This window comes from Schistocerca serialis, chromosome 7 (assembly GCF_023864345.2).
Source record: "Schistocerca serialis cubense isolate TAMUIC-IGC-003099 chromosome 7, iqSchSeri2.2, whole genome shotgun sequence".
NCBI lineage: Eukaryota > Metazoa > Arthropoda > Insecta > Orthoptera > Acrididae > Schistocerca > Schistocerca serialis.
In genome coordinates, this window is record NC_064644.1 from 420,405,858 (window position 1) to 420,422,311 (window position 16,454).

Here is a 16,454-nt window from a genome sequence, read left to right on the forward strand (position 1 = left end):
ACACCTGCGACAAGGAAATATCTGTGACAAAGTATCAGTCTGGCATTTATCGGCCATTTTGGTGGAAAAACTGCAGAACAGGTGTATTTTTTAAAATTGTGATTAAAATGCCTGGAAAGTGTGTGTTAAGCCAACTATGCCATGATAAGATGAATATAAAAAATGGCTATTGCTGCCAAAAGACTTTCACAAAGGAAAGTGTAAGATTTGCCTAATGGACATTGGTATAGTGATGATGGGAGAAGCGGCCTATAAGTCAAGACCCCTTCTTTCCCTCCAGTCAACGTTCATCATTTGCCTCGCCCTCTCCTCCTGTCTTTTCTCTCCAACCAACAAATGATTCTACTACTTCTCTGTCCATTTTTCCCTTGCCCACCTCAACAACCACCCCCTCCCCCACCCCTTTTTCGGTTCACTCATCTTCACATTTCTTGTCACTCCCTCTGTTATCAACCCTTGCTCACCCTCCTCCTACCCACGTCTTCTACTATCCCATCCCCACCCCTTATCCTGTTACATCTTCTCACTCAGTTCTTCCACACATGCCTCCAACAGATTTATGCTGTCATTTCCATTCTCTCAGTTTCTTCTCCCCCCCCCCCCCCCCCCCCCCCCCCCCCCTCAAATGCTCCTCCGTCATCTGACCTATGCTCTTACCGCTTCCATACCGTACCACCTCTGCTTCCCTACCCTGACCTTCTCAACACCACTCTAGATTCCCTAGGAGCTAAGTTTATAACAGGATTTCCACTGTTTCTCTCAGTCAATTTTATTGCTGCACCTCATGAAAGTAACTTTTAATCTATCTGAAATTTCTCTGTCTGTTGAACTTTTTTGTCCCCCTCTGCAGGAAGCCCATTGGCTGCGCATAGTCCATCACAGCCAAGTGATAAAAGCAGTGTATTCACCGAGGCAACAGATGCAGATGTCATGGAGTGTTCGCCACCAGCTGAGCAACTTGATAACAAAGAAGACCTCTCCAAAGTAATAGAAAGTATGTCTGAGGTAAGCTCTCAGAAAGATTGCAATGCTGCAGTGGGAGAGCAGACAGAGTCCAAAGAGGATTCCTCCAAAGCCACAATAGAAAAAGTTCGTGAAGGATGGACACAGAAGGATGCTCATGCTGTTACTATAGGAGAACTTTACCTAATGGTAGGTGTACAAAAATTAACATTATCTTTTTGTCTCTGTGAAAGGTATCTCTGTTGGGTATTTGTTGCTGGGCCAACTCGGTACTCAGATGACTAAGTTTTAGACAAAAATCATTTGTACTTAATTCTGTGTGTAACTTGTAGCACATGATTATTGTGACACAATAACAACCCACTTTTTCTGCACTATTGGATAAAGTTCTCTTCCAGACATATCCACATCTTAGTCTTCTGCTGTAAACTTGGTAGTTTTCTGCAGATGGTATCAACTCATCTGCCAGTGTATCATGATGTAAGATATTCTTATGATCCATTTATTTGTTGTCCTGACTCTCTGCATTATTACTGTCATGTATCTTTCTGTTGGATGTTGGGCACAACACTCATTTTTGGATGTTTTGTGTGTAAAATCAGTGTCTCATTGTTTGAGGTTGGCACATTGTAAGCTTCTCATTTCAGTCACATTAGAAACTTACTTTAGAATATTGATTTCAGTTTGAAAGAAACAACTAATTAAATCTAGTTAAATCTTTAGGATTGTTGATGGAACAAAACAGTGACATCAATTGGGAGGGTTGTAATGACAGTGTATTATCGATGTTTTCCAAAAATTTGTAGTCAGTATTTACTGAATACAGCACTTGTCATTGATACCAATTAACAGTATCATGAACTTCACATAAGACTGAAGTACCGTATTGAATCTGTTATGTAGCTATAATACCATATTTTGTGATTGTAATTAAGTCTAATTGAGACCAAATATGTTTCACTTTATTTTGAAGTATCTTCAGGGGTCTTTTTTCCTTAAAATTTCAGTGTGCCAGGATCATGAACAGTTTTCCTGCTTTAACTTACTACTATTTACAGTATTAATTATTATCTGTTTTTTGTCTCTTATCTCGTTCTTCTATACACACATGGTAGATTTTAGCACACAGTTTTAACACTTTATAAATAGGAAATGTGGGATTGAGATGATGACATTTGTGAGGGTAAGAGGTGCATCACAGTATGCATTTATGACAGAATGACTGTAAAAATATAAATTGTAATTAAACAGGAATCAGGAAGGAAGCATAAAAAGGGAAAAAAGATACTGTGGGAATGTAAAACGAAAGGATGATAATAGGACTAAAAAGGAATTTTTACGGTGCAGAAGAGGAGTTTAGTAGTGTAACATAGTACTATAATAATTATTTTCTTTTCAGTTTGGCAGTGAAGGTAAAATACAGTTGGAGTACTGGTGGGAGGAATCCACACCTTATGTAAAGGTTGAACCTGCTACTGAAGTGGAAAGTGCAGTACAGTCTTCCATATCTGCAGGAAGTCCAGTGACACTAATCTTACAGAAGCTTCTGTCGATTGCAAAATTGAACTACAAGAAGAGCAAGGTTAGTCCTAAAATATTCCATTCTTACTATATCAAAATCATTCGTATTGGTAAATTATGTGCTGTAAATGCCTTTCAAAAGGGTTAGTTTACATGTGCACAGAGTGGTTGTTTTTCTTGTGTGTGCGTGCGTGCGTGGGGGGGGGGGGGGGGGAGGAGGAGGAGGAGGAGGAGGAGAACATTAACTATGTCCATATTTGTACACACAACTTGTGTGGCTGGCAGGGAAAAGGGGGTAGAAGTAAATTACTGTGCTATTCAAAAAATTTTATAACTAAGCTGTTCTGAAAGTCAATTTGCACTCACATAGATTTCAGTGGGATAATTATTGTAGGTGTAATTCACTAATTAATCGTGCATTACCTCTAGGAGGAAAGGTAAAATTTGTATTGTGAAATAATTCAACTTATGGCTTATGTAATAATGTGATGGAAGCAGTAGCTGTAAGATGTTTTCAGTCTCTGTGTGAGAACGTACATAATCAGTAACAAGGCATTCAGTGCTAAACAAACTATACAAGGTGCTCAGAAACAATCTGAAATGCTTGTAAGGGTGTTGCAGGATAAGCTGTGCTGAAAAATAATGTTTAAGAAAAGAAATCAATACATTGTGCGGTCTCAGTGTTAATTAGCATTGAAGTTAGCCAATCAGGCCATTGCACGTGCAAATCCTAATGGTCTGCCATGTACAGCTAATGTCAGTTATTCTCATAGCATAGATGATAGTGCATGAGACTACTCAGTTTGAGCCTTAGTTCTGTCTCATGTCCAATTTTTGTACCACTCTCTTGTTTGGTTTTAGGAAACCAAATGACGAACACGTATGAAGACACTGTCTCTGGCAGGTCGTTTAAATTTGAACGAACGGCAGCCTGATTGGCTAACTTCAGTGCAAATTAACTCAGAAATGGCGCAATGTGTTAAATTTTTTCTTAACAATTATTCCTGATAGCAATCTAAAACACCCTGCAAACTTTTCGAACTGTTTCTGGATATAACAACATTATTGCATGAATAAAGGTTTTTGTTTTAGCTGTCTGTCTGACCCACCTGGCTTCAACCTTTGTTAGTCATTGTGCATCACCCACCTATCCTCTTCCCTGTTCCCACTCTGGCACTGCACAGCCACTATTCCACCAATGCACACACAGTATTTTTACATCTCTCCTTTTCCACTCTCCCCCCCCCCCCTCCCCTCCCCTCCTCGCCCTGCGTATAACCTCCTTACAGCATCTGCTATCTGTCCCTCTCTGCTATCCGTCCCTCTCCTCGCCTCAGCTGCCTCCTGAACTCCACCAACCAGATTGCTTCCCCCATCATGCACAGCTGCTCACAGTCTGGCCTTGGCAGCCGGTTTTTGAAAGAAGGCCTCCATCCAGAATTTTCCATTGTTTGATTCCGTCCAACAGTTCTTTATTCTATCAAGGCAGTAAAGTGTCTAACAAGCAGCAATTACCAAAGCAATTGTTCTTGACATTTGGATCAAGTATGCCATAGATCAGCCCTTGTGTAAAGGAGGCATTAGGAGTTTCAGATTGGCAATTTGCATAGGTGTGCAACAACTTCATGGACCTCAAAGTGAACATGTTTAATCAAGAGAGTTTTATGTAGCACTGTCTGTATTTTAATTGAAGTGGAAGGAAGCAGTACCCATGTTTGTTTATGACATTCTTAAAAGTACAAGACACAGCCTGCATTCAAAAAATGTGTTTGTAGAAATGAATTGCTGTACACGAACTAGTCTGAGAGAGGCAGTACATATAGATTGGCTAATTAAAACACTTGGCTGTCGAAACCACATGCTAAGGAAGCCTATTTAAAGTCATTGGCTAAATGCGGGCAGGCCATTCATTAAAAAAACTACAGCATTGTGCTGTGCATTCCTTGTAGAAGTGTCATGGTCCCAGCCAACAGCAGGTGTTGGATGAAGTCCATGACATCACAACGAGGGGTGCACAGTACAATGTAAGGTTATACAGGAAATACACTGCACCATGTCTGCTGTGCCTTGTTTCTCATTTCTTCACTGTAACCATTCGTCACTTCACTCCATTTTAGTTTTCTACATCTTACTTTGTCTTACCCGTCTATTTTTCACTGCTCCCATCTCACCTCTGTTATGTACAATGCACTTAGCTTTTCACTCTTATTAACTCATGCATGATGTTTAAGCAGTTATCTCTATCTGCATATTGCCCTGTCTTCCACCTTTAAGCTCTCAGGTTTTCACATCTTATCTGATGCAGTCCCCAACAATCAATATTCCCTTCTCATACTATGCAGTAAGTCTCTCCTGACCCACGGTTCTGGGTGACTTTCCTAGACCTCTCCAGTCCTTTTCCTTCACCCCTCTTCCTTCCTTATCAATTCTTCTGCCTGATGAAGGAGCCACTGGCTCTGAAAGCTTTCCAATTATAACAGTATTTTGTGTTTGTCTTCTGATGCCGCTTGCTGAGTAAACTTTTTATTATCTAATTAAATAAGTTACAGTTTAAGATTGGTATGGAAAACACTCACTCATCTGATACAAAATAGGTGTTCTTAATTGCTTTTACCCAATTGCTATTAATATTTATGATACTAAGATGCAACGTATGGTTGCTTCCTGCTTGTGGCATATTTTTTCAGAGCTTTCAATTTACCATAATGAATGAGATGACAAATCTTACAGATGTTCTTGTCATTGCGTAGAGAGCAAACAGCAAAATTTGGGAAACTATTGTATCTGAATCAGCACAGTGATTCAAGGATTTTTCTCTTTCTGTTCTTTTTTTTGTTATTGAACACTCTGTTTCCATGAAAAGCATAAAAATTCTACTCAAACTAAAACATTTTTTTTTTCCAACCTTGCGTCGAAGACAGAATACCTCCACGAGCTATAATAAGTATCCAGTCTGTATTTTGCTTTCCTGCGTCACTTTTTGCTTCTGGACAACCCAGTAATTTATCAACAGATTGGCACTTTAAGAATGGAATATAGCCTTCAATGATTTCACTTTACGTGGAGGAACATCAGAGATTGCAGAGTCGCTGCACACTGTTATCGCTTCTGTTATCAAACTTTTTTTGAAGTTCACAGCCTCTGGCATATCTCTTATTAGCGCTTCAACAACAATATTTGCACAGCTTAGTGTTGAGGATTATCAGGGGTTCAGAGTCAGTCAATTTCATATTGAGAATATGCTGAATCTAGCTCATCGGTAACTGAAATGTACCCGACAAATAAACATCTCCTCTGTATAAGGAAACATACATTGTTCCTTACGTCATGTGGTATAAGGTTTTATATCATCCTTGTACTTTGGAAAGCAATCTTCATTTAGTCTGTAAATTGATATACACCTGACTTTAATACTTAAAAGGCATTTCAAAAGACAAAAGAGAGATTTTATTGACGTAGTGAAACTTTTTGGAAAGATAACAGCCATCCTCTATCATCAACTTCATTGCTGACCATATGTCTAAGAATATCTGTAGAATACTGTCCTCAGTTATAAGATTCATTTCAAATTCCTGTGCAGAGCTGAACGTACCCATTTTGGAAACTTTAAATCCAAGACATCAGAGATATTGTTAATGAGTTCAATGAAATTACTTTGATGTCTCTGTGAAGAACATATTTCAAGGTGCAAGTTGTTGGTCATGAGAATAGGTGTGTTACTTCCTTTCATACTTCCTTGTTCACTAGTTAGCTGTAAGTTTGCTTTGGTAATGTTATGTGTTTTTCAATGTTTAAAACTTATTGCTGCTTTTTGTTATTTTGGAACCTTCGTGTTCTTGACCTTGGAAATGGTTCTGCAACAACTTGAACAAATGTAGTATACCAAAGAAAACCCTAACAACCTTTGATCTTTTTTTAGGTTTGCAAAAAGTTTTGTTTTTATCTATGCACACTTACTTTCAAACTTTTATAATTTTATTCCACTTGTCTTGCATATCACCGCTACAACTTGTATTACTGATTTTTTGACAGCCGTGTTAGTCTTCTGAAGCATACTGCTATCAGGGTGGCTAGCAATCCTTGAATCCTTGAAAACCAGGAATTAGCCATGAATCTTACATAACCTTGAAAAGCTGGGATATTCAAATGAAGTCCTGGAATTTAAAACATTCTACTCAGTTATTACTGTTGTTTAATAAATAATAGTCATTATTTTCTTTTCTTATTAACAGTTATCGTGCAGCTGGCATTCTCTTATGGTGCTTGCAGAGTAAAGGGAATATGCAGGCGCACATTATATTGCCGGTTACTATGATTTTCCGCAGTGTTGAATGTATATTTACAGCTCCCGTAAACTCCTATGAGGTCTGCACGCTTCGTAGTTTCTGCTTTGATTGCTAGATAGCAGTAGCGGTATCGGCAGAAAACTACTTCAGTTTTGAAACCTTCCTTATTGTTTCTTGTTTCGCGGGCATTAGCTGACGTTCAAATTGCCTATGTTTCAAAATGTGCAGTGAGGAGGAGAAAAGTTTGCAGCAAATGATTTACACAAGTCCTTGATGAGTCTGCTTATGGTGGAAGGGAACCATTTGATGATAATTCAGATTACAAATCATCTGAAAAGAGCTTTATTTCTAGACTTTTTGAGGATGAGTTGCTGCATACGTTTATCATATTATTTTCACAGACTGTGTGTTGTTCTGAAGGATACTCAGCAGGTATATCAGCAACTGAATCGGAGCATATGAGTCCAGTGAGTGTAAAGTTGGACTGTGTATCTCTCAATGTTTCAGTTTATATCACACTGTACTCCTCTGTGAACGTTAAGTTTTGCTTTGATCATGTGTTCTGTGTGTTTCTGTAGACATAAATGTGCTGTATCACATGTTTGTGTATGTATTTCAGTATTATAACTATTATTAAATTGGAGTTTCATCTGTGTAGTCAGGTTTAACACTAGCGATACCAAAACATGTTTATTTAAAGTAGAAAGTCCAATAAACCTAAAAATTTTGTAAAATTCCAACAACATATTTGAAAACCAAATTGTAACTTCCTAAAAATCACATATTTTAGCCAGTCTACGTCTACATCCATACTCCGCAAGCCACCTGACGGTGTGTGGCGGAGGGTACCTTGAGTACCTCTATCGGTTCTCCCTTCTATTTCAGTCTCGTGTTGTTCGTGGAAAGAAGGATTGTCGGTATGCCTCTGTGTGGGCTCTAATCTCTCTGATTTTACCCTCATGGTTTCTTCGTGAGATATACGTAGGAGGGAGCAATATAGTGCTTGACTCTTCGGTGAAGGTATGTTCTCGAAACTTCAACAAAAGCCCGTACCGAGCTACCGAGCGTCTCTCCTGCAGAGTCTTCCACTGGAGTTTATCTATCATCTCCGTAACGCTTTTGCGATTACTAAATGATCCTGTAACGAAGCGCGCTGCTCTCCGTTGGATCTTCTCTATCTCTTCTATCAACCCTATCTGACACGGATCCCACACTGCTGAGCAGTATTCATGCAGCGGGTGAACAAGCGTACTGTAACCTATTTCCTTTGTTTTCGGATTACATTTCCTTAGGATTCTTCCAATGAATCTCAGTCTTGCACCTGCTTTACCGACGATCAACTTTATATGATCATTCCATTTTAAATCACTCCTAATGCGTACTCCCAGATAATTTTTGGCATAAACTGCTTCCAATTGCTGACCTGCTATATTGTAGCTAAATGATAAGGGATCTTTCTTTCTTTGTATTCGCAGCACATTACACTTGTCTACATTGAGATTCAATTGCCATTCCCTGCACCATGTGTCAATTCGCTGCAGATCCTCGTGCATTTCAGTACAATTTTCCATTGTTACAACCTCTCGATATACCACAGCATCATCTGCAAAAAGCCTCAGTGAACTTCCGATGTCATCCACAAGGTCATTTATGTAAATTGTGAATAGCAACTGTACTACGACACTCCCCTGCGGCTCACCTGAAATCACTCTTACTTCGGAAGACTTCTCTTCGTTGAGAATGACATGCTGCGTTCTGTTATCTGGGAACTCTTCAATCCAATCACGCAATTGGTCTGATAGTCCATATGCTCTTACTTTGTTCATTAAACGACTGTGGGGAACTGTATCGAATGCCTTGCGGAAGTCAAGAAACACGGCATCTACCTGTGAACCCGTGTCTATGGCCCTCTGAGTCTCGTGGACGAATAGCGCGAGCTGGGTTTCACACGACTGTCTTTTTCAAAACCCATGCCGATTCCTACAGAGTAGATTTCTAGTCTCCAGAAAAGTCATTATACTCGAACATAATACGTGTTCCAAAATTCTACAACTGATCGACGTTAGAGATATAGGTCTATAGTTCTGCACATCTGTTCGACGTCCCTTCTTGAAAACGGGGATGACCTGTGCCCTTTTCCAATCCTTTGGAATGCTACGCTCTTCTAGAGACCTACGGTACACCGCTACAAGGAGGGGGGGCAAGTTCCTTCGCATACTCTGTGTAAAATCGAACTGGTATCCCATCAGGTCCAGCGGCCTTTCCTCTTTTGAGCGATTTTAATTGTTTCTCTATCCCTCTGTCGTCTATTTCGATATCTACCATTTTGTCATTTGTGCGACAATCCAGAGAAGGAACTACAGTGCAGTCTTCCTCTGTGAAACAGCTTTGGAAAAAGACATTTAGTATTTCGGCCTTTAAGGCCCGTCCACACGCAACAATCTGTCTGCACAAATGTCTGCGCACATCACATCTGCGCAGACAGATCGTTGCGTGTGGACAGAAGATTTGCACCAACCTGAGGTGTGTATTGCAAACCTGGAAATTGGAGTTGGAGGTTTGAGCGAAACCTCTCAATCTGTGGGTTCAAACCACATCTGCGCAATCAAGTTGGAGCGTGTGGACAGGAGATCGTCGCAAATCTGGCGCGAAACAGCTGTTTGCTCGGTCTAGTGTTTGTATTTGTGTGCACAGGGCATTAAAATGGCTGATACTCGTCAGTGTTCTTGAGAGTATGTAAGTGAATTCATTGAAATATATATAGAAACCACCCACATTTGTGGAAGATTAAAGTAAAGAATATAGAGACCGAGACAAAAAGACAGCAGCATACAATGCTCTAATTGAAAAATTGCGGGTATTATTTCACTCAACTCTTGTTTCGATATTGCAGTTGAAAATTCCAAATCCTTGTAGCTCCTTCCTGTTGCTAGGAATCTTAATGTTACCGCCAGCCGTTCATGAGGAGAAATTGCTCTTCTCTATACAAGTATTTTTTCTCGTAATATGAGGGGTTACAAGCTTTAAGTATAAGTTTCGACATCCATCTGCAAATAATTTCGCCAGTTGTTAGGTTCGCCCTGCAACTCTCGCAGTAAATTTACGTGAGAAAACTGCTTTCGCTTTAGCAGCCACTGTCTGCACCATTTTGACCGCTTTCTCTGTTTCCTGCAATTGGTCTGAATGTTTTTTGCAACACAAGTTGCGAACACAGACCACAACAGAACTTCCTCCATTTCTATATTTCAAAAAAACTTAATTAAATTTTTGACGTTTACTGGGAGTGTAGTCGCTTGCCACTGATATTTCTTTTGTATGCCGACAGATGACGGGCGAGTAATAGATTGGGGTTTGTGTCGTGTGAACACACATCATTTGCAGCGATCTTTTGCATGTACAGACATCTGCGCAGACAGATCGTTGCGTGTGGACTTGGCTTTAGTCTGTCATCCTCTGTTTCAGTACCATTTTGGTCACAGAGTGTCTGGACATTTTGTTTTGATCCACCTACCGCTTTGACATTAGAACTTTACTTTCGAATTCATTGAATGCCTCTCGCATAGCCCTCCTCACACTACATTTCGCTTCGCGTGATTTTTGTTTGTCTGCAAGGCTTTGGCTATGTTTATGTTTGCTGTGAAGTTCTCTTTGCTTCCGCAGCAGTTTTCTAACTCGGTTGTTGTACCTTGGTGGCGCTTTTCCATCTCTTATGATCTTGCTTGGCACATACTCATCTAATGCATATTGTACGATGGTTTTGAACTTTGTCCACTGATCCTCTACACCAGGCTGTTCCATCTCGTCAGCTCCGTTGAGAGCCGCGGAGCGCTCCCTGCTCCAGGGAGCCGTGTCGCTCGCTGTGACCATTCGAGTGGGCCGGCACACCGGTACGTGGCACGGCTGGCTGAGGTAGGCAGCAGGGCAAGCGTTTTGATGTGCCCGCTGTGTCTTACAAGATCGACAACCTCATACTCTTGGCTGCTAAGACGTGGGACGTGCTACACCAGGAAATACGATGTTCAGGAAATAAATAAGAAACAACTGTTTCACAAGAAATTGCATACTAAATTTATTGGGCCTCTGTAGCTTGACATTTTCTTTTCATTACAAGATCGGAAATATCAGATGTCAAAGTGTTCGCAGCATTAATGGGGAGGATGGCCTTCATTGTTGCCACCTGAAGAAACGATCGTTCCTTACTGTTACTCTTTTCATTGCTGAGAAAAGCTGCTCACAACAATACGTAGATCCTAACATGCACATGTTCTGAGCGGCATTGTTGTGAAGCTTGGGAAATGTTTTTTGCTGTAACGATACCATCGTGACAAATCCAACGTGTTGTAGCACCTCTCTTTTAACAAAGTTGAATTTTGCAAATCAGTAAGCTGCAATTGAAGTGACGATGACAAGTCATCGGAGGAAACTGAGAAAGGAGTGCTGAACACCTTAAGTTCCATTTCCAAACTAGTGAGGTCTCGGAATCGTGTTTCAAACGACGTGATGAGCTGCTTTAACTTTGCTTGGTAATCGCCGAAAGTAGAACCTTCAGGTAGTTTTAAAGAAGCAAGACGATTGAACATCTGTCTGGAGCTTATCCCACGGCAAATTCATATTGTCCACTGATTCACAAACCGCTTCAAAAATGTCACGTCCTGTTGCGGTGTAATAGAGTGGTACCACATCCAAGAGTTCTTCAGTTATGTGCAGCTCCATGTCGACACCACGCACAAAGACTGCAAGCTGAGCACAGTCCGATATGTCAGTGCTTTCGTCAAGTGCTAGCGAAAATGCAACAAAGCTCTCCGCCTTTTTCCTGAGCTGTATCTCTAAATCCGCTGCCATGTCCAGGATTCGACAAGACATTGTTTGCTTCGACAGGCAAACCGCTTCAATTGCCTGCACCTCCCTTGGAAACAAACATTCTGCAACTGCTACCATGCACGATTGTACGAGTGGTCCCACCCAAAACGGCTTGCCACTCATCGCAATGATGTGAGCGACCCTGTAGCTTGTTCGAATTGCAGATTCAGTAGTGTTTTCTCCGCTCTCCTTCACCTGAAAATTACAAACGCATTACAGAACATGAAATGTGTTGCATGTTTTGATACCTTCCGTATTATGAAACCGTTTTTAAACTTACGTCTCCTGGTATGTCGTTCTTAAGCCTGGCTACCAGTTCTCTGCGTGCAACGTCTTCTACCTGATCGTAGTGCGCTGCGTGAAGACGTGTATAATGTCGTCGTATGTTGTACCGCTTCGCAGAATTAAATACGTTCTGATGTACAAGACACTGCGGACGAACATCCCTCTCAATGAATAGGAAGGTATCCTCCAATAGGGGTACAGGGCTCCCGTGGCTAGTCATAGCTGTCATTGAACACGGATTATTGCGTCAGTTGCGGCTGCATGCGGCCAGGGGGCAGTGAGTTCGCTTTCCCCCTCCACGCGGGCTCCGAGCTGCCGCAGTGAGCGTTCCGGAGCGCTCCGGCTCCCTGGCGCCCGGCTGGAACAGCCTGCTCTACACTATCTGTACTTGAGACAAAACTTTTGTGTTGAGCCGTCAGGTACTCTGAAATCTGCTTTTTTGTCACTTTTGCTAAAAAGAAAAATCTTCCTACCTTTTTTAATATTTCTATTTACGGCTGAAATCATCGATGCAGTAACTGCTTTATGATCGCTGATTCCCTGTTCTGCGTTAACTGTTTCAAATAGTTCGTGTCTGTCAGTCACCAGAAAGTCTAATATGTTATCGCCACGAGTCGGTTCTCTGTTTAACTGCTCAAGGTAGTTTTCAGATAAAGCACTTTAAAAAATTTCAATGGATTCTTTGTCCCTGCCACCCTTATAAACATTTGAGTCTCCCAGTCTATATCCAGCAAATTAAAATCTCCACCCAGATCTATAACATGGTGGGGAAATCTATTTGAAATATTTTCCAAATTATCCTTCAGGTGCTCAGCCACAACAGCTGCTGAGCCAGGGGGCCTATAGAGACATCCAATTACCATGTCTGAGCCTGCTTTAACCATGATGTTCACCCAAATTATTTCACATTTCGGATCTCCGTCAATTTCCTTCGATACTGTTGCACTTCTTATCGCTATAAACACGCCTCCCCCTTCACTGTCCAGCCTGTCTCTGCGGTATACATTCCAATCTGAGTTTAGGATTTCATTACTGTTTACGTGTGGTTTCAGCCAACTTTCTGTCCCTAGTACTATGTGGGCATTGTGACCGTTGATTAATGAGAGCAGTTCTGGGACCTTTCTATAGACGCTCCTGCAGTTTACTATTAGCACATTAATATTGTTATACCCTGTTGCATTTTGCCTACTCTTACCTTGCCGTGTCTCAGGAGGCGTCTTGTCGGGCCTAGAGAGGGAATTCTCTAACCTAAAAAACCCACATGTGCACTCCACACGTTCTCCACTACCCTTGTAGCCGCTTCCTGCTTGTAGTGCACGCCTGACCTATTCAGGGGGACGCTACATTTCTGCACCCGATAGCGGAGGTCGAGAAATTTACACCCCAGATCTCCGCAGAATCGTCTGAGCCTCTGGTTTAAGCCTTCTACTCAGCTCCAAACAAAAGGGCCGCGATTGGTTCTGGGAATGATACTACAAATTGTTGGCTCAGATACCACCCCTCTGCCAACCGCCTGTACGAACTGAGGATGACTCCTGAACCCAGACGGCAGGAGTCATTGGTGCCGACATGAGCAACAATTTGCAGTCTGGTGCACTCAGTGCTCTCTATTGCCGCCAGCAGGGCCTCCTTCACATCTCGGATGAGAACCCCCGGCAAGCAGACAGAGTGAACACTGGCCTTCTTCCCTGACCTTTCCGGTATTTCCCTAAGGGGCTCCATCACCCGCCTAACGTTGGAGCTCCCAATAACTAATAAACCCCTCCGCCCGTGTGCCTGCTTGGACCTTGCTGAAGGAGTGGTCACATGTCCACTCACAGGCAGAGTGGGTGAAGCCACACGGCTAGCCTCCACATTGACCCTCCGCCTTGTGCGCCGCGAACGCCGCTGAACCCGCCACTACCCTTGGGGAGAGGGTGGCCCAATCGCGTCCGGTACCCGCGAAGATGTCTTGACAGCAGGGACAGTGGGTGAAGCATGTAACACCTGGGGTGTACCACGCGATGCACCAGACCCCCACTGCCGCTACACTCCGAGGCAGCAGCCTGTAGACGGCTGACCGCGGCCATCAACACGTTCAGCTGTTCGCGAACAGTGGCCAGCTCCTCCTGCATCCATACACTGCAGTCACACATCCTATCCATCCTAAGAAATCAATTTACTGTGGAGAGTTAATCAACTTTTAACTAGACTGCTAATTCACTAAAGGCGGCTGATAGTTGACTAAACTGTCCTCGGGTAATGGCAGCTACCTACGACATCAGCACCGTATGGACTAGGGAGAGATCGTCATTATTATTGCGAACTCATGAGATGTAAAAGAAAATATTGTACACCCTCTTTGAAGTGGCAGTCTCAATACATTTACATCTTCAGAACTGTCATTCTTGACAATGCATTTTCAATGTAATTTTTTTGACAGTAGAAAGTTTGCCTATCTTGCTCATATTGAGGACAACTTGTCTAAGATCATCACTGTCAAAATCTTCTAAATTCATGACGGGCATCTCATGACTGTGATGTTTCCTTGGTGATCTGAAAACTGGGCTTCCACTAGCCTGAACAGAGAAATTACCTCCATTGCCAGTTATATGAATGATTCTCAAGCTGACACCACTCACTTGTGCAGTGCGATCCTGAGATCTGACATCATCTGTGTGAGGACTATCGTTTTCTGCTTTGCGGTTGAAGAAAGCAAGTGCCCTATAAATTATGTCTCTTGTTTCTTCATGGAGAATTTGTTGCTTACCACCACCATCAGCCATGACAATCTGCAAGAAATAGAATAAAAATTCATGAAATAACTCACTAAAATCACATGTAACATTTGCACTGGCCAAAATGTTCATGACAGACTGCTCAGAAATCAAGTGAACGCTCATTGGCTGTTGGGGACTGCATGACATCAGGTTTTTAGTAAGAGCCTAAACTCGACTGCCTTAGAAAACTCAAGGCTGAATTACAGCTTTTATGACGTCAGGTCTTGAGTTGGCAGTGAGGCAGCAGATTCATATACAGATTTAAATCAAATTCAACTTGTGCAATTGTGTTTTCTCATATAATTAACCACAACTTAAATGGTTTGCATTCATTGTCCTTAAAATACCATTACAAGATTTCCAGTAGCGGTACATTTGAAATTCAAAAAGTAAACGTATAAGGACAGAGATTATACTGCTCAGTGTTTGTCATACATAGGATACATGTATAATGCATTAAAGCAGTTTGTAATTACTTTTTGCATTACTACATGATTTAATATTGCGTTCATTCATAATATACACATACATACATAAAGAAGAAATGGTAAAATCTACATGACAAAATATGTTGTATAAGGTTCCTTTAGTAAATTACATTTTAAATTAATATTGGTACCTATGCCAATAAACACTTATTATTGTCCTTAAACACTTCAGTTTTCACTTGTTTGTCTTTTACCTATTACTCTAGTCTTGAAAGGGAACAATTTTTAATACTGAAGTGTGTCACTATCATGCATCACTACAGTTGTATAAATATTGAAGCTTTCCTAGGTCTTTTTGCAGCTACGTCACAGTCAGCTTTTTTTGTGATTTTGTGGACTTTCTCTTCAACACCAGATTTTTTTTTCTTTTGGAATAGTTATTTAGCAGCATATTCACCCAAATGTGTAAGCTATTGCCAGAAATTTCCATTACAAATTTACCACATGACGGGGGTTATTTTAGAGTAATTCCAACCTATTGAAAATCAGTGCCTTCAAAAATCCCTTGGGGGGGCTTTCAAAATTGACAAATGTTGTCCCATATTTGTGTGAAACAATAACCTGAGATATTTGGCACATACAGATTCCATTTTCAGATGAGAATTGGGAGGTGTTGTGGGGCAGCAAGTTGAAATAATTAATTATTGCCATCTTATTCACACGAGCCTGACAACCAATTTTGTGGTCAGCCCGAAAGCAAAGGGAAATGTACTGACCTTAGTTTCCATCTTCACGGCCACATTCTGGTCCATCTCACTGAAAGAAAAGTTTCTATTCTCCTATTTCCTTGCGTGTTCAGGATTATGATTTTAAATAAAAGTATAAAGTTGCAATCAAAATTTATATTACATAAAGTTTCTCACATACAACACTAGGAAATTCACTATGTTCAATTGAAAACATGTCTTTCTGTTCTAACAGCACATTTAGCAGTTAGAGGCGACCTCTACGGTACGCTCCTACCGGATTGTCGTTCACCCTGACTAAAAATACTCAACTGGAAGTTTGCAATAAATGTTCAAAGTTAATGCTCACCATAAAAGTGGAAATAAAGTCACCACTTGCCACGCGGAGTTGTAATTCACATGGACGGCACACTAACAGTTATTTTGGTGAATTTTAAGCGATCCAGGATGGTGTACAGTCCTCGTGAATTCACTATCTGTTTTTACCGCAAAATACGCGCTTTGTCACAGTTCAGGTCTGATGTCATCCAGGGCAGAGCGCGGTCCGACGTTTAACAGTTGTGGATCTTACAGTAGCTGAATGTGCAGTGAAGTTCTCTACCGCCT

At 41.3% G+C, this 16,454-nt stretch overlaps 1 protein-coding gene across 2 annotated transcripts in view; it reads left to right on the top strand.

Moving 5' to 3' along the window:
- The window catches only part of LOC126412754 (protein cramped), a 181,222-nt gene that overhangs the window by 82,925 nt on the left and 81,843 nt on the right, over positions 1 to 16,454 (top strand). For both annotated transcript variants that reach the window (XM_050082501.1, XM_050082502.1), the window contains exons 8-9: positions 851 to 1,152; positions 2,363 to 2,545. In XM_050082501.1, the coding sequence (XP_049938458.1) occupies positions 851 to 1,152; positions 2,363 to 2,545 (485 nt within the window). The remainder of the gene's footprint in view (positions 1 to 850; positions 1,153 to 2,362; positions 2,546 to 16,454) is intronic.